This window comes from Oreochromis aureus, linkage group 23, assembly GCF_013358895.1.
Source record: "Oreochromis aureus strain Israel breed Guangdong linkage group 23, ZZ_aureus, whole genome shotgun sequence".
Taxonomy (NCBI): Eukaryota; Metazoa; Chordata; class Actinopteri; order Cichliformes; family Cichlidae; genus Oreochromis; species Oreochromis aureus.
In genome coordinates, this window is record NC_052963.1 from 11,843,158 (window position 1) to 11,864,570 (window position 21,413).

The 21,413-nt window shown below is 45.5% G+C and overlaps 1 protein-coding gene across 2 annotated transcripts in view; it reads left to right on the top strand.

Annotated features, from left to right (window-relative positions):
• The window catches only part of nrp2a (neuropilin 2a), a 61,817-nt gene that overhangs the window by 33,230 nt on the left and 7,174 nt on the right, over positions 1-21,413 (top strand). For both annotated transcript variants that reach the window (XM_031738428.2, XM_031738430.2), the window contains exons 8-16: positions 3,566-3,710; positions 5,533-5,708; positions 6,061-6,240; positions 6,343-6,487; positions 13,751-13,831; positions 14,061-14,165; positions 17,327-17,592; positions 18,695-18,791; positions 20,396-20,428. In XM_031738428.2, coding sequence (XP_031594288.1) covers positions 3,566-3,710; positions 5,533-5,708; positions 6,061-6,240; positions 6,343-6,487; positions 13,751-13,831; positions 14,061-14,165; positions 17,327-17,592; positions 18,695-18,791; positions 20,396-20,428 — 1,228 coding nt within the window. The remainder of the gene's footprint in view (positions 1-3,565; positions 3,711-5,532; positions 5,709-6,060; positions 6,241-6,342; positions 6,488-13,750; positions 13,832-14,060; positions 14,166-17,326; positions 17,593-18,694; positions 18,792-20,395; positions 20,429-21,413) is intronic.

Sequence of the window (21,413 nt, forward strand, 5' to 3'; positions counted from 1 at the left end):
AGTGTCCCACAGCACTAGCTCAGGCACAAAGACACAGGCTTTGTTTTCCGCTTATTCTACATGCTGATGCGTATTAAAAACAGCGTGTGCGTGCGCCGACACACAGCGAGACACAATCGGTTACATCGGCACCAAGCAGGAGGCTTTGACCGGAGGTGGTGTTAGGGTCACGACTGCAACCTTTGCACGCGCGCACACACTCGCCTCAGCCTCTCTTAGTGCTAGTTGTAGAGAGCGGCCAGCTGGAACCAGTTTCTACTGTCAACATCTTCATAGTGAGAAACAGGGGAAGAGAGCCAGGGGGGATGAAAAGTGTAATGGACAGAGAAAGAGACTGGGATCAAGAGAACAACATGGGAGCGAAGAAAGAAAAAAAATGGCTGGAAAACAAATAATGACTTGTGCAGAGAGCTTGCCACATCTCCCCCTGGTGCCATCATGTTGCAGAAAAACACTGACAGAGGAAGGAGATGTGTGCCAAAAAAGCACAGAATGGATGGTAAATGAATCAAGCTATGATGTGTACATCCATCCGCACCTCACTTTCCAGAAACAAGCGCTCTAACGAGACCCAGCGAACCTTTGCCTGCTTTAAGATTGCATATTACATTTCCGTACTCTGTTTGCTTAGAAATTTCAGGAGGATGTTTACTATAATACAAACACGCCCATCGCGGTGACCTGGTTCTCTGCAAAAGTCATCAATAGTTAAACACCCGTGGTGCCTGGGTTCTGCCGATGTCCGCGAAAAAGAGGCCTGACCGTCACATGTTGCTATGCGAGCGCGTAATGGGGTCTTCGTTATATTTTAATGACTCTCGGCTCACTTGGAGACACAACATGACAGCATCAATTATTCAGCCCACCTCGAAAGCACGCTCACGTGAGGGGAGGGGCCCATATAGACACACACATTAAAAAATAAAACCCAAAAATTCCAGTTGTTAGGCAGATTAGAGGTGGCCAGACACCAACCCCACTGACCGCCCTTCCTTGTGCTACAACTCCCTTTATTTCAAGTTAGTGAAAAAGTAACCAGGTTACCAACGAGTTAGTCAATGAACAACCATCTGCTTCCCATGGCCGTTGACCTTTAACCTTAGAAGTAATGGGTGAGGAGTGGGAGACCTCTCAGGTATCCTGACAATAGAGTGGAGGAAATCGTGAGAACCAAGGACGCTAAAGACCAAACCGGCAACTCTTCACTGCCCTTGTCTTTCTGTGCTGTCTTTCTTCTAAGTCTGCTCTCTCTCCACTCACATCCATAATAATTTGCTTTTTAAAAGGAAAAAAGAAGAGCCTCTGGAGATGATTCGTACTGAGAAAATTATTCTTTTTGTGTCAGTAATGTTGGCCACATTCCCAGGTTTTATCCAAAGATGAGTAGGAAAGAAAAGCAGCTGGCAGTGTTGCAGTGCATTGACTGATGGCCTTTTAGCAACGTTGGGCATTTTGAAACATTTCTGGGAAGCTGAAGCCCACAGATATTTTACAGTCATTCCTCAGTCTCCCCACTTCTATTGACCGAAACGCACTGGCGTTTTATTTACGTGGCATTTATTAAACTAAACTTTGTGCCAAAGTTGGAACTTTACACAAAACATAGTGCTCGTTGGTGTTTTTTTGCTTGTTTTTGTTTTTCTTCTAATGTAGTAAGCATTGCCAGCTTCTTCCCAAATGAGGAAATTCCACTGAATTTTCTCATTTTGGCTTATTATGTGATAAATGCTTGGATGGAGTATTTCCTGTTACAGTCAATCTGCTCGTTGTTCTTTTCCTCCCTGCTCGTCACCACTCCCTTCATATTCCTTATATCCTCTGCCCTCCATTCAACCTTTCTGCCGCTCCCTTCTCCCGCACACCCTCGCTTTTTCTCTGATTAACCATCCTTCTGAGGACGCGCTTCCTTTCCCCCGCAGTCATTTTCGGTTTTACTGCCTTACCCGCTGCTCTTTGTCTCACATACTCCGCATCTGGGAGTGGGAATGATGGGGCGGTTGTATTGCAAGGCCTGCCCTCCATCGTGGACGCGCCTTTGTGTGAGCGTGCACTGGTGTTTACATAACCCCCATAACCACATCCACTGTTTTGCCTCTTAGGTAAACATAACAGCTGTCTATCCCCGATCCAGCAGCAGATAGAGCAGCGATAGGCCTGCTTATCTGTTCAAACACTCACAGCGCTTTGTATTATCAGTGTGAGCTCCACTTGATTTAATCAGGCCATGCCCAAAATCAAATAAAACCCCCCGAGAAGGATTTTGAAATGATATCACTCGTATTCCCATCGGTTATGGAATTTCTGGAATATCATTTTTTAGAGTTAGGGGAATTTTGTAAATGGGTCAAACAGAAAGCAGACTTTTATAATTTAAAAAATATATATATCAAAAAATCAAATTTTTAAGGCTGTGGTAGAGTGCTGAGGTTTGATCTCAATTAGAGTAAAAGAAAACTCATGTAGGGACCTTTTTTTTTAGGCATGATGCCTTTTAATCTTTAATTCAGCCGCTTGTAGCAGTTGTCTTCCCATCTCTCCATTGTGTGCAGTAGCTGTGATGCGGCGTTCCTATCAGCTGGCACGGTCAACCACAAACAGAGAGTGAGTGACACTTAACAGTCGCTCAGTTAAAAGACGCTCACCCTGCTTATCTGGGTGCGTGGGATGTGACCGTGTTTGTGTGGGCTCCTGTGGTTTCCTGCGTCTGGGTGTGCGGTTTCAGTGAGTAGCCGCCGACAAGAGGAAGAAAGGCATACGGGAGGTGTGAGGAGACATCAACAGTGCGGTCTGCGCGAGGAGATTTATGTAGAAAATGGAGGTTTTTGAGATGAAGGGATTCAGAGAGATGTGGGCTCGAGAGTGGAGGGAAGAGGATGCGGGGAAGGAAAGAGGAGGAAGTCACAATTGAGTGTTCCCATCCGATTCCCTCGAGCATCACAGGCGATTGCACACTTTTCTGCCCACAACAGGAAGTAACTTGACCACCGCGGTTACATTTGCCCTCTGACCCCTCCCCCCTCGCTGCCCCACCCCGCCTTACGGGAGGAAATGAGCGGGTCAGGGAGAAGTGAATGTTGATGCTGTCGGGTGGAAGCGTCAGGAAGTGAATTTCACTCGCATCCTGCCCACCTGGACAGACTTCCTGCCTTCGATGGCTAATCATGTTCTGTCATGTCAGGTCAACTCTCCCACAGCTTCCTATGACCACCAGCGCAGAGGTGCGTGGAAGTCGATAGATGTCGATAGGGTGTGTGTGTGTGTGTGTGTGTGAGAGGAAACCTCATCCTTCAATGGGCTTTCCCAGCCTCCCGGTGCTGAACCTTCGACCCTAAAACACATCGACAGCTGGGCTGGTGACACTGGATCCGTGTTTGGGTTGTCTCTGCTTTGTCCGGCCTGCCTCTGTGTGTGTGTGTGTGTGTGAAGCCAAGCGAAACTGTGCACTGTGGGTGGGTGTTCAAACAAGAGTGTGTGTGTGTCTAACTGAGAAAGAGAAATAAGACAGCACAGCTAAGTTACAGCACATCTCCTCCTGATAGTAACCAACCTTGCCTTTGCTTTCCAGATTTTCCACGCTAACACAGATCCGGCCGAGGTGGTTCTCAACCGCGTCCCGCAGCCGGTCTTGGCCCGGTTCGTTCGGATCCGACCACAGACCTGGAAGAATGGCATCGCCCTCCGTTTCGAGCTCTACGGATGCCAGATTACAGGTGCGTTCGTGGGCGTGTGTGCGTGTCACAAAGCAGTCAAGTTGCCAGAATCATCCCGCTTTGCATTCATAGCTTGAACAGAACTTTGGGTTCGCTTTCCTGACTCGTGGGTTTAAATCAGTTATCATGCACCAGCTCTATCCTCTCGGTTCAACACAAAGCACTGTTTTAAAATCTAACTTGTTCTAAAAAAAAACAAAAAAACCATCAGCTTTAACGACATTTAACTTCCTAAAACTTAAAGGGCCGGATCAAACACACACAGGCATTGGCAAGCGCACACACATGCATTCAGACATAAATGTGTATTTATACTCGCACCCACAATCCCTCTTGCTGTGTTTTAAACATGGCAACCCTCGGGCTAATTAAAGGAAACTTCTGCTTCTATTCTTTCTTCCAGAGGCACCACCAGTGTCATTTTCTTCTTTCAGTGCTCTCCCACTTCTTCTTCTTCCCCTCTGCTCGCTTTTCTGTCTCCGACTCCCTCAACGCTGCCACCCCCCCACCACCACCACATCCCATCTTTCCTCTCATGGTTTTGGAGACTTTTTTTTTTTTGATGTGCCATCTTTGCTCTGTGAGCTCCTCTAGATTGAGAAACGAGTACCAATCAATCATTCATGGCTCCCCGTTCGCTCTTACATCAGAAACTGTGATTCGCCTCAGCCTCAACAGCTGCTATTGGAATAACTATTAGCTCTTACAGTACAGGTGCTTCAGCACACAGGCGCTTTCTAAATATAGCACGTGACCTAAAAAAAAAGCATGCACGCCTCTTGGAATGTACACAGACTCTTCCCACCGGCGAACACGTACGCACAGTCACATGTTTTCCATCTCCTGCGCTTTTTATTCATTATTTACGTCTCCTGCATTTGCGGTGACATAACAGCATGAAACTTTGATCTGTGTTCTCTTAAACCGTCAGCACAACTAACATCTCCCCCAATCTCTTCCCCTCCGTCTCTCTCGACGCCCTCCGCGCTCATCCAGCGCCGCTCGTCTCTCACTCCGCCTACCTCCGTCCTTCCCCCTCTCCCACTGTTTGTCTCTGCAGGCGACTCATCTCTGCGTTTCTCTCTCCTTTTCCCAGCCTCCCCGAGCCGTCATCTCCCGCTCCAAGTCTCCTTCTCTGCTTTTATTTTCACCCCCCTCACCACTCTTTCTTTCCACTCTCTACTTCTCTGTCTCCCCGCTCCTTGTGTCATACCTTTTTTTTATCCCCTTAATCCTCATTTCTCTCTCTCACATACTCCCTCAGCAAGTTATTTTCACTTCTACTCGCCCATCCGTATCTGAATGAGTTTCATTTCCGAGCGCTTTGACGTGTAGATAAAACTTTCTCTCAGTCGGCGAATGTACATAAAATGTGTGCCGCATAATGAGCAGACAAGCTATTGTACAGAATATAAAGAAACAATGCACCGAACAGCATTATATGGCACTCAGGGTATTTTTTTTGTTAGATGTGAGATGTGAGAAGCGTGCATGCAAAGCAGACAAGTGTGCCCATTCAGCAGCAGACTTAACATATGCTTTTATCTCACTAATGGCAGCCTAATTGCATATTGAACATGAAGCAGTAGTGCTGTGTTACACATCTTTTTTTTCTCTTCCCTCCATTCTCTTGTCTCTCACCTCATCTTTTCCTGTTTGTTCCAGTCTAAACACTTAATGCTCAGTGGCCAGCAGTGTGATCCTGCGGCGAAGCCTAACAGCTCCCCGGTGGAAAAATGTGTACCAGCACAGCGTTAGGTGGTCTCTTCTTCCAAGGAAACGGCTAAAGAACTCTCTAACCCTCTCTGCCTTTCCCCTCCAGATGCTCCGTGTTCGGACCTGCAGGGGCTGATGTCCGGCCTGCTCCCCGATGCCCAGATTTCAACCTCGTCCAGCAGGGACGTGGTGTGGAATCCCGGAAGCACCCGTCTCGTGGCCAGCCGCTCCGGCTGGTTCCCTGCTCCTGCGCAGCCACTGGCTGGAGAGGAGTGGCTGCAGGTAGACTTTGCATTTATTGTGCATTACTTTAAAGCAATGATGTTAGCATACACCTTTACCTTCTAGTTAAGTTAAAACGCAGACACACAGCTGCCATAAAAACATAAGCATTGTTGTTATGCATGAGTTTCCCCCCCCCCAAAAAATGGCTGCCAGTTTCTTCCTGTTAAAAGGGAGTTTTTCCTTCCCACTGTTGCCAAGTGCTTGCTCATAGTGGAATTGCTGGGTTTTCTCTCTTTAACTGTCTTTATCGTACGATATAAAACGCACTGAGGTGTCTGTTGTTGTGATTTGGTGCTATATGAATAAATCTGAACTGAATTGAATTAAATTATAAGTCTAAACTCTACAGGTGGACCTGGGTTTAGCCAAGACAGTGCGCGGAGTCATCACCCAGGGAGCGAGGGGAGGAGACGCAGGAAGTGGAGCGGCCACAGATAACCGGGCATTTGTCAGGAAGTACAAAGTGGCACACAGCCTGAATGGGAAAGATTGGAATTTCATCATGGACAGCAAGACTAGCTTACCAAAGGTGGGTCAGGGGAGGCGGGCAGATGAAGAGCGGGTGCTCGTGTGTGGGTTTTTTTTTTTACCAGTTCAGTAACCATTGCAGTGTTGGGGGTTTTTTGTGCAGATCTTTGAGGGGAACACACACTATGACACCCCAGAGCTCCGGCATTTCGAGGAGACGGTGGCCCAGTATGTCCGGCTCTATCCAGAGCGGTGGTCTCCGGCAGGCATTGGGATGAGAGTGGAGATTCTGGGCTGTGACCTTCCAGGTAGGACGCTCGGCGGTGATCTGTTTGACACAGGATCATTTTATATACATATATGATAATTTGCTGCCTACAGTATTCCAGGCTGAATTATTTGCCCTGCGCTGTAATGAACTCTAACCAGAAGTGAATGGACCTTGAGGAAGGTGGCTCACTAGAAAAGCGAGCCTCACATTAGATATGCATGAGAGTCATTAGAGAATGCCAGAGGTGAAAAGAGACACCCTGTGTGAGCTGAGAAAGGGAAACTGATAGCACCCTTGAAAAGTAATTATTTCTGATTTATTTCTGATATTATTACACCGGGCTTTGTGTTAGGTTGTCTTTAAGTATCCACAAGCACCGTGAGCAGCAGCGAGTGGACAGAGCTTGGTTTAAATGAATGCATCCCCAGAGAGAGAGAGTAAGAGAGTATTTATCAGTTCACTCTCCAGCGTGGTCTGTTATCCAGATGTGAAAGTGCTGTCGGATCATACGCACTATCACCAGCACTCATGCACACATGGACCTTCACTGTTTACCACTCCCTCTGCGACCGGGCAGTATAGCCCAACATTTACAACAGCGCTTATACATGAGTACATATGCATGTTTTGACACACGTTTACCCCACGCGCCACAGGAAACGAGAAAAGTGTTCATGCATGTTCCCTAGACTCCTAGCATTCACACGTACTTTATTACACAAGCATGTCAAGCTACGCTTTCATTAGGGCGATTTATGTGCGTTTGTGCGCTCCCACAAGACCTGATGAAGAGCACAGTTGAAGAGCAATTGTCATTATCACCTCTACTGCACGTCCAGAGAGCTAACACACACAAAGTAACCACAGAGTCTACAATATAAATGTAAATGTGCACAGGTCTGTTTGCATGTGCCTCGTTGTGCAAAGATGCAGCACCAATATTTTCAATCCATCATTATGTACGGTTTAAAAAAATGAACAGAGGGAAGTCCCATGCAGTTTATGATTGCTGCTTAAGGCTTGCTGCTCTAAACACCTGGTCCCTGGGCATTTTATCCTCCCCTGGAGCTCCTTCAGAGCACAGGAAACAATGTGTTTCACATTAGCTGCTGCCTGATGATTGACATGTGGAAAGCAGAGTACAGAAACCAATGAACACTAAACACCAACTTAAAAAATGGGAACAAAATGAAAAAGTATTTTAGGGTTTACCGCTTGACAGAGTCGACTTTCTGCAGATGGAGTGGAGAGTTCGGGGGAAACGTGACACACAGTACTATTGTTAAGGGTCACACATTGTTCACAGACCACCAAAACTCAGCAGGGATGACGGACTACCGCTGACATCCCGTAAATCATTCACTTCCCCGTCCCCTCTGATTTTTGAGTCGTTCTCTCCAGTCTTCAGCGATGTTCTCGGTTTACTTTTCACCTTATTGTGATTTAAAGTAAGAGGATGAAATTTATCCCCAAATCATCCCCAGCGCACTAAAGCACAATAAGAGCTCTCTCTCCTTATTCCTCCACATGGTTGCAGTTGTTTCGTTTCCCACCCCGAGGCCCAGTGCGTGGGTCTAAAAATGTTTTTGTTCTTTTTTTTCTTTCTTTGTTTCCATGCCTCCTCTCTTTTCGTCTCCTCCCTTCTGTTACTCATCACTCGCACCTCTTTTCCACGCTCGCTGCTGTTGGTCCTGACTCCTTCAGTTTCCTGCTCCTCCCCCCCCACTGTTGCCACACAATTGACTTGCACACAGATCCTCTACAGTGGCATTTTTTTTTTTTTAGTGTACGTACTCCCAGAATGAAAAATTTATGAGCTCAGGGATGAAATTTTAGAGGGGAAAAAAATCCAGGTAGGCTCATTTCAGTCTTGGGAGCACTGAAAAGTAGAGCTCACACATGCTCACGCACACACACCTCAAGCTGCCTGTCCTCTCTCCATAATTCGAGTAAACACAGTAGAGCTAGCTTTCAAATGATGATCGCTCTGAAACATTTTTCTCAGTTCGGTCCTATATCATTCCGCCTTTTGAGGAAGCCCATTATCCCAGTGTTTTCACAGCATCCCAGCCTCTGGAATTTTGGCTTCTTTGTTGTTTGTGCTGTTGCATTATTCATGTCATAAGGGAACCTGCCTCCTGTTTGGGGGAGAAAAAAGCAATAACCCTTAACTTAAATGATTAAATTTTTAAGGTGAAGGCTTGATTTAGCATTAGAGTCCCGCAAGTAGCGATTAGGGCAACTCTCCAGGAAATTAATGCAATCTTTGAAGTGATGGTGTGTGCGTCTGTGTGTGTGAGGATGAACCCTGATCTGAGCACTTAACCCCACCCGGCAAAATATCAAATAATGGCTACTTGTCTATCCCATTGTGTTCTTTTGGGGTGTATGTATATCTGCGTGCATGCATCCATCACTGTGTGTGTGTTTGAGTGTGTGTGTGTGTGTGCGCGTGTGCACTCAGTACTGCCAGGGAAAGATTTACAGAAAAGCTTTCTACATAATTGAAGATTTTTTTCCTCTTCTCTGACATATTGCTGAGTCAGACTCTTTGGAAGTGAGCAATGTCTTTTTTTACAGGGCGGGTTGGCCCTCACGACCGTGTGTGTGTGTGTGTGTGTGTGTGTGTGTGTGTGTGTGTGTGTGTGTGTGTTTTGGCGACTGCGTGTGCACTGAAAAGCAAGCCCGCAGAAGAATTTGTCTGTGAGCATGTGCGTTCGCATATGAGAGCGTGCATCTCGATTATCTATGTCAGCACTGCCCCACCCCCTTCCAGCCGCCTAGGGCCCCCGGTTCTAAGTGTTGGTATCTCATCCCGCGCATGATGATGACTTGCATCATCACCTGCAGCAGCAGACACATTATGTAAGACAACACTCTGCTGCAGAGGGACTGTTCCTGCATTTCAAGGCTCCCTCTCTGCTGTGTAACAAACCCGCGAGTTGCAGCTCTCGCGACACCGTCCTCGCACGCATCAAGGACAGGGCTCGGGGCATGGTAGGCAGGTCACATACGTTAACACACATTACCTCCCCCTCGCCTCGCACAAACATACACACCCTGCAAACAGCGCGCAAGTCAGTCCCATTCCCATCGCCCCCCAAACACTCCTGTCACACCTTGGAAAGGTCAGCACATTTACACTGTGACAAGGCCTGACCTTTGAAAGCATAGAGTACTCAGGAGCTGGGCAGAATCTTAATGGACTCCACTGCGCGCTCTCTGCTTGTGTGTGTGTTTAGCTGCGGCGCGCGCTCAGGTAATGTGTAGATGGTTTATTTTAACGCCCACTCCTGAGACTTAACTAGAGAACCCAAAAGGTCAGAATGGAATAAAAAGGCAAACACACAAAAAGCAAAAGACGGCGAGAAGAGCGAACACAAGAGGAGGAATAAAGAGGAGACGCTGAACAAGACGTGGTGGACCATTTGAAAGTCGGGTTGGTGGAGGAGAGGTACGAGGGTAGCGTTGCTTTCCATGCTTTTGCTTCCCAGTGGACCGGCAGCGATAAGAGTCTAATTAGGTAGTTAATAGCTGGCATAAAGGACGTGACATTAACGCTGGGTTAATGTCAGAAGCAGTCGCCAGCTGTGGCCAGCCTTTTCATCTCTGCCATTTCTCCAGCTGTGGCGCCGTTGCACTCGTTTCCGCGGGAAGTTCTTTTAAGCAGATCAATAGCGTATCACGGTGCATTTGTTGCCCTCGTTGCTTTTTTCGCAGCCTTAAAATGATAATGGTAGCCTCACAGAAGGAGGAACCTTAACAGCAGGAGGCCTCTAGTACTGCCACTAACAGGCGTTAGACATGCCGAATCCATGTCACGCTTTTTTTCCTTTTTAGATACTCGTGTGTGTCTGTTCAACCTCCCGTCTCACACACGATCATCAAGCATCCAAGTCTTGGACTTGTTTAGATGGACTAAGTAAGAAAAAGGCAGAGGAAAATGAAATATAATGGGCTTGAGAGTGCACTTAGCCTTTTTTTAGGAGTCACCGTCATCAAATGTCTGCAATATGTTTGAATCTATTTGAAGAAAAGAGACAAACAGAAAGAAAAACAAGTTGGCTGACTAAATGTAAAAGTGGGAAAACACCTGCATTTTTTATTTTTTCATTATACATCTGGATCTTTGGCTGACCCAAACTTCTACGTAAATTCCCACAGCTCACCCGGGTCAACCCATCTGCTCTTAATAACTACGCTTTTATTTTTTCTTCCTACCACTTCGCATTCCAGCTGCAGCCTGCTCAACATGTGTGTGTGTGTGTGTTTGTGCATGTGACATCTTTTAATGAGCAAACTGCTGGATTATTTATGCCTCTGTGTGTTGTTTGTCTTTCTTTTTGATATATGCGAGATTTAGTTGACGTTAATGGAGGACCGAAAATCATACATTTCACTTTGTGTTTGTTCTCCCTCCTTCCAAGCGCGCATGAGTTATGGAGTGAAGAAGGCCCTCGAATGCACACAGACAAACACGCACAACAGTTCACACAGACAGCAGAATGGGTGATGGAGTGTGTGTGTCTGTGTGTGTGTGTGTGTGCGCTTTTAGACCCTTCTTGACAGCGAGAGAGTGGTCCCAGAGTGCGATCATCCCGTCCGAGGTCGAGGGGAGTTTGTTAGACAGAGCCATCCATCAGCCTTAGCGCCAGCCTGTTTTGTGTGTGTGTATTAACATGTGGACATGTGTGCCTGTTCATTTGTGCGTCTGCATATCCGAGCCAGTATGTATGGTAGACAGATTCTGACGCCTGAGCTCCCAGACACAACATGACAAGGGCTCTCTTGGGTTTTCTGTGCCTTCCTCTGACTGGAGACATGAAGTAGTACAGTGAGGTGGTTTCAGTACGACGTGCGTAAATTCAGCCACGTACGATTCGTAGGCACGTTCTTTATGTGCTGAGTTATGATAAAATAATGATAAGGTCATTAACTCAAGCAGCAGCGTAACTGCATTGTCCTGTTACAGGTGCATGCTAACGGAGACCTTAGCTGTTTTAGCGTAACAAAAATCAACATTCATAAAACAAAAAGTCAAATTTTCCTGCTTCTTCTGAGTGGCTCTTTTTTGTTTGCTTGGATCAAACAAACTTGTTATTTTATGTTTCTACTGAGCAGAGATGGGCAGTAACGCGTTACTTGTAACGCGTTACTGTAATCTGATTACTTTTTTCAAGTAACGAGTAATGTAAGGGATTACTATTGCAAAAACGGTAATTAGATTACCGTTACTTTCACGTAGGAACGCTGCGTTACTGCGTTACTAAAACCGTGATTTTTTTGCGAGAACGTCTCATGACAGTGGCGTAAGCGAGTGCGACGTTCGTGACAACAGCTGTCTGCAGATCATAATATATCGAAAAGGGACAGAGTGTAGCATGCAGCGTTTAAAGCGTGGAAGTACTGACCTTATTTTGAGTTTGATTCCATAAAAGTGACAAAAACATTAGTGTCCGTTGTGCGTGGGAAGAAAACTACTTTTTACAGCGAAAAAACCCTAAACTTCCAAGCAAGCAGCGAGTGCGCTACTGACGTAATGTGAAATTCACAGAGAAACTCGCGGATTCTTCCACTGACCGCTGCAGCACACCTGCACCAGGGTAAACCTCCTCCGCCTACCCCAGTCCTGCTTTACAGGTGAAAATAGAGCAACAGGACCGCTAGTCTTTGATTTTATTTATTTTCTGCTGTGTTTTACTTGCATCTATTTGAAAGAGTGAGTGTAAACACAAAAAAATATTTTATTTTATATGCTGGAATGTGCAGAAAATAGGTTTAAATGTTAAACAAATTTCTTCCAGTCAGAGAATGTTGCATATAATTTAATTTTTGCTTGATGCATAAAGTTAAAAGATTAAAACTAATAAAACAAGTTTTAAAAAGAGACTTTTACATTTGATTACATTTTGTATGATGAATTATGCAGAAAAAGTAGAATTGGGCTGAAAGATCTATCGCTTTATCACCTATTCAGGTTGTAAATCGTGTTTTTAAAAAGTAACTAAGTAACTAAGTAACTAAGTAATTGATTACTTTTGAAAATAAGTAATCAGTAAAGTAACGGGATTACTTTTTGGGGGAAGTAATCAGTAATTAGTAACTGATTACTTTTTTCAAGTAACTTGACCAACACTGCTACTGAGCCAAGTTCACTGTTTCTGTTCTTTGTGCTAATAACTGTTGCTAGCTTACTTTGCTATCGCCCATTTTTGAAGCCTTTGAACAATTTTTTCGTCACACTGGCTATGAAACACACTAAAATAAAAAAGAAATGTTACTTACTTTCTTAGTTACTGCGATGACCCAAACTACGTCTTCTTATCCCGCATTCTTGCTGTCTGCTCTTCTGCGCCGTTTTCTAGACTTTTTCTAGCGGCTTATATCAAGAACTCGATCGCTAATCAGCAGCCGCTCGGCTGCACCGGCGAGACTTTAAAATTTGTGCTGACAGTAAAAAGCATAATGAACATCCACAAACTAAATAAAAATAATATAGGCACACGTAATGTCAACAAACATGCGCACATTGATTGCAGTCGCAAGATCGGTACCCGATTGAACTTTGAATTGTGAGATTTGAATAAAATATTTACATAAACCACATAGGTGCCGGCACTCTCAGTGGCCTAGGTAATGTTGATGCAAAGTTGTATCAAGATTGTTCCACTCATCTAGGAGATAGGAATCATGCATACATATGCTACTATCATTATATGTGATGATGTAAGGGGTGGTTCTGATAGCTACCCCCTGAAAGATCCTCTCCGTTATTGTGTATTTTACTCTTAAATAAGACCATAATTTGCAAAATGAGCGTGATGTTCTAATGAAGAAGATATAAAAGTAGTGACTGAGGGCAAAAACTCCTCTCTGCTGTATTAAATCAAGTGAGAAGAGGGGTCATTTTCCCATAGCCGTCTATGTCTCACTCCTTTCTGACTCCCTGCTGAGTGTCAAGAAGAATCCATGACCTGTATGGCTTTCACTTTTTACACCCGGAGACTACCTTTATCTTTTGTATAGTCTATGATCTATAGAGGCACAATGGAGAGCTATTATTAAAGACTTCATTTCCGTCTTGTTGTTTTTTTGCCTTTGTGAGTTTATCATTTCCTCTTTCCCGTTTGTATTTCCTGGCCCTCCCTAATGTGCAGCTCCCAAAGGACATATCACCACATAAATAATGTCTTTAACAAACAGCAGTTCATTTTGCTGCCCTCTTTACAGTAATACATTGTCTGAAGTTGGCTTTAAGGGGCCACCTTTGACCCAAGTTTCATTATGTTTGTTCCTGCAGAAACCTCAACCCCAGCAGACACCACCACACCCACGCTGCCAGCTGACGTCGAAACCACCACGGTCCCTGTCACGACTACAGGTGAGACAGGTGTTTAACATGAAAGAGCCAAAGAAATGCTGGATTGATAGCATCATTAGGAAGCTGTAATAAGAAAGATGAAAGGCCTGAGAAAGCGCTGCATGGCATTATGTAGATCAGCTGCGAATGCTCCTGTATCTGAAATGACTTTGATTTCTCGCGCCTATCTGCCCTTTGGCTCTCGCTCTTACGCTGCCTTTTTCTCCCTGGCTGCTCTCCACCTCTACAGCGGCCACCTCTCCTCCATCAGACACCGTGTGTGAGTTCGACCACGGCCTGTGTGGGTGGACGCACGACCCCAACGCCCCGCTGCTCTGGTCCCTGCACAGCAACGGTGAGTCTCCTTAACAGAAATGTGAATATTTGGTCCGACTCCTTCAGTGTCTTTCCTCTGCACAGCATGCGTTTAATAGATCTGAAGTTATGTCCGGATGGATTTACAGAACAGTGCAGTTAGCAGCTCAGGTTCACTACAGAAACCCCAGTTTCTTTTCTTTTTTCCTTTTTTTTTTACTGTGGGGTATCAGCTTTTATGTATGCAGCTGCAAGCAGACTTCTGTTTGGGTGCAGAAATTGCACAAGCATGCCGTTTATTCCATCAACTTCCTTGGGTCTAGACAAGACTGCATTTTCGATAATTAAATGGAGTCATTCATTGAGTCCCCCCTTTTTTAAAATAATTCCTTAAATTGAAACCAGTCTAATTTGTCAGCGACGCCGTGTGCCAGCCACGCCGCTCTTTCCAAGTGAATGAGAATGAAAATGAACTGAGGGAATCGGAGGGAAAACAGCCTCCACGGAAAGCGCACACAGCCTGGCATGTGACATGCAGCGGCTCACCTCTGCGTGTCAGAGTGAAGTCTCGGCAGGAAGGGGTTAAGACCGAGCGGCTCCAATTAAGTTCAGAGCAGGAGATTCCAAAGACGAGCGGTTATCCCCAGCCATCCTTTACTGCCCCGCAATTACCTCAGGCACGTCCCACATGATGCTGTGTAGACTTCCATTTACTTAGGCATTCCTTGAAGAAATAATTATTCATTTTCCTCTTACGCATACCCACAGATCAAAAGTCCAGCGTTTGGCAGGTTGTTAAAAGGTACAGAAGAGGTTTCCTGCTGGGTTTCTTTTTTCTTTTTTTTTTGCACTATTTATAATTTTTCAGGGTAAGGGATCGTTATCCCAAGATTGTTTTAAAATTCATTGGTCTCCAGCAAGTCTCCATGAAAGATTTAGCATTTCTGCAGCTGGAGAAAATTAAACAAGCGGTCCAGTCTCCCTCCCCCTACACACACACACCCAACCTGCTTTAGTGATGTCACCTCGGTCATGTTCAGGAGGACAGCAGACCTCGTGGCAAAAGGGAGGAAATTTTCTTGAAGCGTGACCTCTTCAGGTCATAAAAAATCTATGACGGGGGGGCGCTTCAAAGCGGCTTCTTTCATTAGACAGGCCGTGGTGGCTTTCATGCCTGAAGTATCATTTCCAGCCATTTTGACACGCCGTGCGAGCCTTTGATTTTCCCACAGGGGTCAAAGGTCACGATATCCCAGCCAGCCTGCAGGATCTTTATTTCGCCCCTATCAAATCACTGTTGTAACCCTCTGCAGAATTTCCTCACCTCTCCCAGAAACCACAAACTCATCACCTCTTGACCTCGCACCTGACACCAGTAAACCAGTACAGTAATAACACACAATCCTAGAAATAGCCACCATCTACTCTAATACTAAATCAGAGTTCCTAGTTTATCATGTTAGTACCAGTGTGATAAACTGGGCTTTGTAGACTGAATCATTGTTTTCCTCATGCCAACAGCAGACCACTGTGAAATAGATTAATAATGCTGTCTTTTTGCTGTGTGCGGCGTGGCAGCCTCGATTATGAGGCGTCTGCTGAACAAGAGGCACAACAATGGAGGGGGGGGGGGCAACAGACTCCGCTTCAATGCGAGGCGATGATGATGGAGGAAGCTTTGGTGCGCACATTGAAATAAGTCATAAAACGCCTCATGGAGACCTGATTGTACATCCTCTCCAGGTGTATATATATTTATATATTTCCTACAGTGACACATACACATTCATTCAAAGCTGCAGAGGGCCAAGGGACGCACTGTCACACGCTGTCTGAAGTGTCACACACAGGCGACTCTGGGCGTATGGCGGGCAGAGGGGAGCTGTCAACTAGGAGGAAGATTTATCCCCCCCAGATACTTCCAGTGTGATCTGCTGGACACACGGAGCAAAAAAAGGCTCACTCACTTAGTCGAGTCACTCAGCAAACCTGAGTGCGGTGTCAGTGGATGCTACTGCGATTGAAACCGGACAGAAATAACTGTATGCTTTCTTACTCTTGTGGTAGTTTTTCTCTCACCTGTAAAACAGAAAGGCGCTTAATTGCTGGAACACACACAGGCACCAACACACACAGTCGTTCTTGATAAAGCAGGTGATTTAATCTGCAGATTGTTGATATTGGACTCTTTCCCACCGGGCCCACTTAAGAAATTCCTCAGCAGACACCTCACCGAGTCGCTCTCTCACACGTACGCGGGCATGCACAATGCAATCTGTGCTTCTCGTTCACACAGGCAGTCACTCATACATGCGGTCTCTCACAATGGAATTCGTGTCGCTTTCCAATTTGCAAACTAAACATCCTCTGGTGTAAACAAGTGGAGGGGGATGCATTTCTGTTGGACTTTTCCGTTGGTTAAGTCATTTACCTGAAAGGGAATGAAGAAAAAAACGCCTCAAGGGTCTTGGCTGGAGTTCTGCTAGCACTCGGTGTATGAACGACGCTCTCAGTGGACCTATTCTTCTCTGTGTTTATATTTGTCACATCCTTATTGTTTGGTATGACTATTGTGCTGTGGTGATCCCATTCCTGTTAGCAACTGGTGATTAGTGTCTCGTTTTTTCTTTGAATGGTCATGTTGGAAATGTCTAACCGTGTGAAAAGCCATTATGTACATGTGTGCATGTCTATATATGTGTCTAAGTCATGATTAACGACGATAATTCTCTCACTGTACGCACACACGATTCCTTCGTGTACGCGCTCCGTGTTTGCCGCACAGACTAACTGCAGCAGCATCCATTTACAGTGAATATCAAAAGTCTACACAACCATTCATTTTCTCATTTTTTTATTGCCTCGAGGCCTGAATGAAAATCCATTAAATCAGACTTCTGTTTATTTATTTTTTTCATTTTCATTTGACTGCAGTAACCAGCGAACTCAAGGTTAAAACAAAACCCCGCTCACTTTCGGTAATGTGGAGAGAATGCAGAAATGGCTCAGTTTCACATTTTTGCTGTGAAATTCACCAAAGTCAACAATTTTTATTTTTGTTCCTGACGGTATCAGATTTGGGATAAATGCAACACGTCTATTCACAGAACAGGATTGTGCATGTGGCAACTTTTATATCGCATTTTGGTCGGGTTAGAGAAATTCATGTTCTGTCTTTTCTCATTTCTCTTTCCCTTTCAGAGCTCAACAGCTATCTGTACATAGACGCAAGCCTAAAGACTGAGCAGCAGCGAGCTCGGCTCTTGAGCCCTGTGTTGACCGCCGACACTGGGCCCCTGTGTCTAGTCTTCTCTTACCAGATATCGGGGGAGGCCCAGGGCCACCTCAGGGTCCTGGTACAGGATGCCCACTTTGAAGAGACAGTCCTGTGGACGCTAACAGATGATCAGGGCCCCGTCTGGAAGGAGGGTCGAACCATACTACCTCGATCTCCTAAAAGCGTCCAGGTAGTGGTTAAACTCTGTTTGCTTATAAAATAAATACTTAAAAAGAAGGCAAATGGGAGATGAAAGAATCAAGCTTCTTACCAGTATTATTGAGTTATATATGAATCAGGCTTTGTAATCTTGAGTTAGACATTTTTATTATATGCTACCCAGAAAGGGAAAACATTTCTGTTGTAGTTTTATTAGAGTAGGCTGTTAATATTTTCAATCTTAAATACCCCCAAAGCTACATTATATGCACTCACCACCGCCTAAATGTCAAAATCTGTTAACTTGAACTTATTTTAAACTTTCAGGCAGGCTCTTAGCCATTTCATTCAGCGTAACAGCCATGTTTAGACTTCAGCTTCAGCTGTTTACCCAAGATTTTTAGCTTAAGTGTTCAAACATTTATCCACAACTTTTATCTGCTACTCTAGTTACAGCTCTAAAGCTATTCCAGAGTTTTAAGTCTGTCTTGAGGACGGTTCAGTTCCCAGTATACCTGGCCTGTTGGCCACATCATGCATTGGTGTTATTTTTTATCACACAGCTGCTTCTATTCCTGCTCGCCATGGTAGCCGCTGCAGTATTGTTCTCAGCTACAGGTGTACACGCCAGTAGCACAACACTCCATGTATAAAAGGGCCATGACTGTGTGTCTTCCCCTTGCTTATTGTAGTTCAGCTGCCCATGTGACCCTTCTAGAGCTAAAGTACACACTTGTACTTGTAGCAGAGCATGTGACAGTATCAGTTTTAAGCTCTGTGTCACTTTGAAATAAAGTACGTCGTAGTGTCCCTCTGGCTGTGGGACTGTTTGGAAGTTTGCTGTGCATTCGTCAGAGACATCACAAGCAGTTAATGTTCTCATAAAAAAGTAAGTGGGAGATGGTTGCAGAGCAGGGGAGGATGATTGCAAGTGTTGAGTGCAACTTTGAAATCGCAGGCACCGTATTAAGTTTTTATCCTATTTCTCCTCCTCCTGCTGCTGTCCCCATTTTCAATGTGCCTCCACCCCCCTATCCTGTCATCCGTCTTCCTCTTCCTCTCTCACTTCTTTTTCCTTCAACTTTTCCCTCCTCCTCTTCCTCTTCATCCTTCCTTTTTTTCGGCTGTGGTAGGTTGTGATGGAGGGTTACTTTGTGCACGGCACCAGAGGGCACATCTGGATAGATAACATCCACATCAGCTCGAGCACCCCACTGACGGAGTGTACACGTAAGTCGCACACATGCTTTCTTTCTCTCTTTTTGCTTCTTCTTGCCAAAAATCTTTAAAGATAAACACACACACACTCATGACACATTATCTCACCCTCCCATCAGTCTACCGCTCCCTACTACCTCCTCGACTTTCAGTCGTAAGGTCCTTGAGCAGTGACACACATGAAGTGAGAAACACCAGCACCACCACACACCAATCCTTCACTCGCTATCCCAGTTTCAGAGACAACCTCTCCTCCAAAGAGCCCACCGAACACAGAGATGAAAGCAGGAAGAAGAGGGAGGGACAGCGTTTATTCCTCCACGAAAAAAGAAAGAAAGAAAAGAAACGAAGAATAGGAAAACTAGGCCATAAACGCCCCGTGGGCCCCGGCGATGCTAATCTATGTTTCATTAGATTTCTCTTCTCTTTCTCCCTCTATCTCTCCTGCGCTCCCTCCTCTGTCGTATTTGTAAACAGAGATTTTCCCGAGCCATCAAAGGGAATTACTAGACAGGCTGTTTCCCAAGCAAGTTTCTGGGTGCCTCGCGCGAGCCGAGCTCCAGCGTAGCCTCCCTAATCTAGCCTGAGCAGGGGCTTCGGAGAGGGTCTTAAACAGATCAGAGACCAAGCCGGCGGTTCAGAGCCAAAAACCTGCCGCCATCACTTCTGACTGACGTCCAGTGTGCTTTGGAGCCGGACCACAGTGGGAACATGGGGACGGGGGTGGGGTGGCAGAGTGTAACAGAGGGAAAGTGTGTGTGTGTGTGTCCATGTGTATGGCCAGTGTTTTTCTGTGTGTTTGTGTTGAGTCATTTTTATATTTCCGTGTGTGTCATGCGAGTCCTGAGAGAGTCTAAGCAGCACAGCAGCTTGGAAGGCAAAGATGATAGCCCAGCCCCCCTCCTGCTTCCCTGCTGCTGTGTTTCCTCCTTCCTCCCTTCCCTCTCCTCCTTTGCCACTCCCAGAGCATGCTGGGATGCTGCTTATCACCAAACACAGTTGAGTTTTTCACAGTACGTTGGCGTTCCCGCCAAAAGGCGCCAGTTCCCAAGTCGGACCCCCTGCTCCTTTACTCCCATTCTCTCTTTCTCACCCACCCCACCCCAGTCACACACACACACACACACACACACACACACACACACACACACACACACACACACACACACACACACACACACACACACACACACCATGTACCACACACACATCATTTCTCTGTGTTTGCATTCCAGGCAATCAAAGTGAAGGTTCTGCTCTGTGCATTCACAGCCCGCTCCAGTTTTACTGGACGCTGCAGATAAACTACTTGAAATGCGTGAACTTTGCAAATGCAGACACACACACATAGCCTATACACTATACACTCCCGTCTCAAATTCCTGGCAAACACAATATACTCTGTTTGAAACAGCGTTCTAGCAAAGAATCACTGTAAATGCCATAATTCATGTGCGTTATCTGAGGAATTAACTTAAAATTTCCTCAGGAGGAGTTTGATAGTCTTGTGACATTTGTGTGACATTTGGCTGACTTTTTCTCTTATATTTAAAGTTATCTAACAGCTGTCTCTCCCCCCCCGCTCCTGTCTCCCGCCCGCCTCTCTATCCTCACAGAACCCTTCGCGGCTTTTCCTCCCGAAAATCCAGGTGAGTCTGACTTTGGTGTGAAGTCACTTCTCCTGTGGTCTTGCTTCCTGCCCGTCGGTATGCACTAGCCTGGGTTTATTTTTTTGCTTGGTCTGAACCACTAAAAGAAAAACCAATTAGTCTAAATCACTCTTTTACACTGACAGCACAGAAGAAGAGTCCGCCACAGCTGTGTGATTCCAGACTTTTTAAAGCTGATTCGCCACGTCACCGGCAGCATGTAGACGTCTCAAAATGAGTACTAATGGCAAATATTCACCAAACACCAAATTAATTTTCATCAAATTTTAATGAAGTTACAGGATAGATCGCTTCAGTAGCTCGTTGTTTTACCTTGTCAGTTTTAGCAGAAACAAAGGATTGGTCTCAAAAGGAAAGACTGTACGTGCGAAGCAAGCCAAATCAGGCACGCCATAAGGAGTCATATTTGAAAAGGGCTACATATTCTCTGTTCTAGCACAGCCTGAAGGGTTTTAAATAACTGTCTGCCTCATGAAAAATATTTAGAGCGTCCTAGGAGACCCTATGAGATTGATGTTAGTGTTTTGGCATCTCATAATGTCTTCCAATAAGATAAGAGCTAGGAGGCTTCAGTGCGAATGTGATGTGTGTGCATTTCTTCGGCTTTTCTACTCCTCTGACTTCACACGCGCACACATATAGCACACGGTGTCTAACCCTTGACAAACACACACATTAATATCATCACACACACACACCAGCATCCCCAGTGGAAAGCAATCAGATAGAGTGACTGAGCAGCATCGAGCATGGGTGTCTCTGTCTCCTCTCCCTAAGTCAGCTCTGCCTAATGAGTGTGTGCAGTGTGAAGTAGCAGGAGCACGCACCATTTCCCTCTGTAATTATGTGACACGGTCCAAAAATCAGGATGTATTCAGCCCCGCTTCATTTTCCCCTTAGTTCAGTGTGACATCCTACATACAGCTTCTCCACATCAGCTTTGGAAAGAACATGTGGGCTTCTT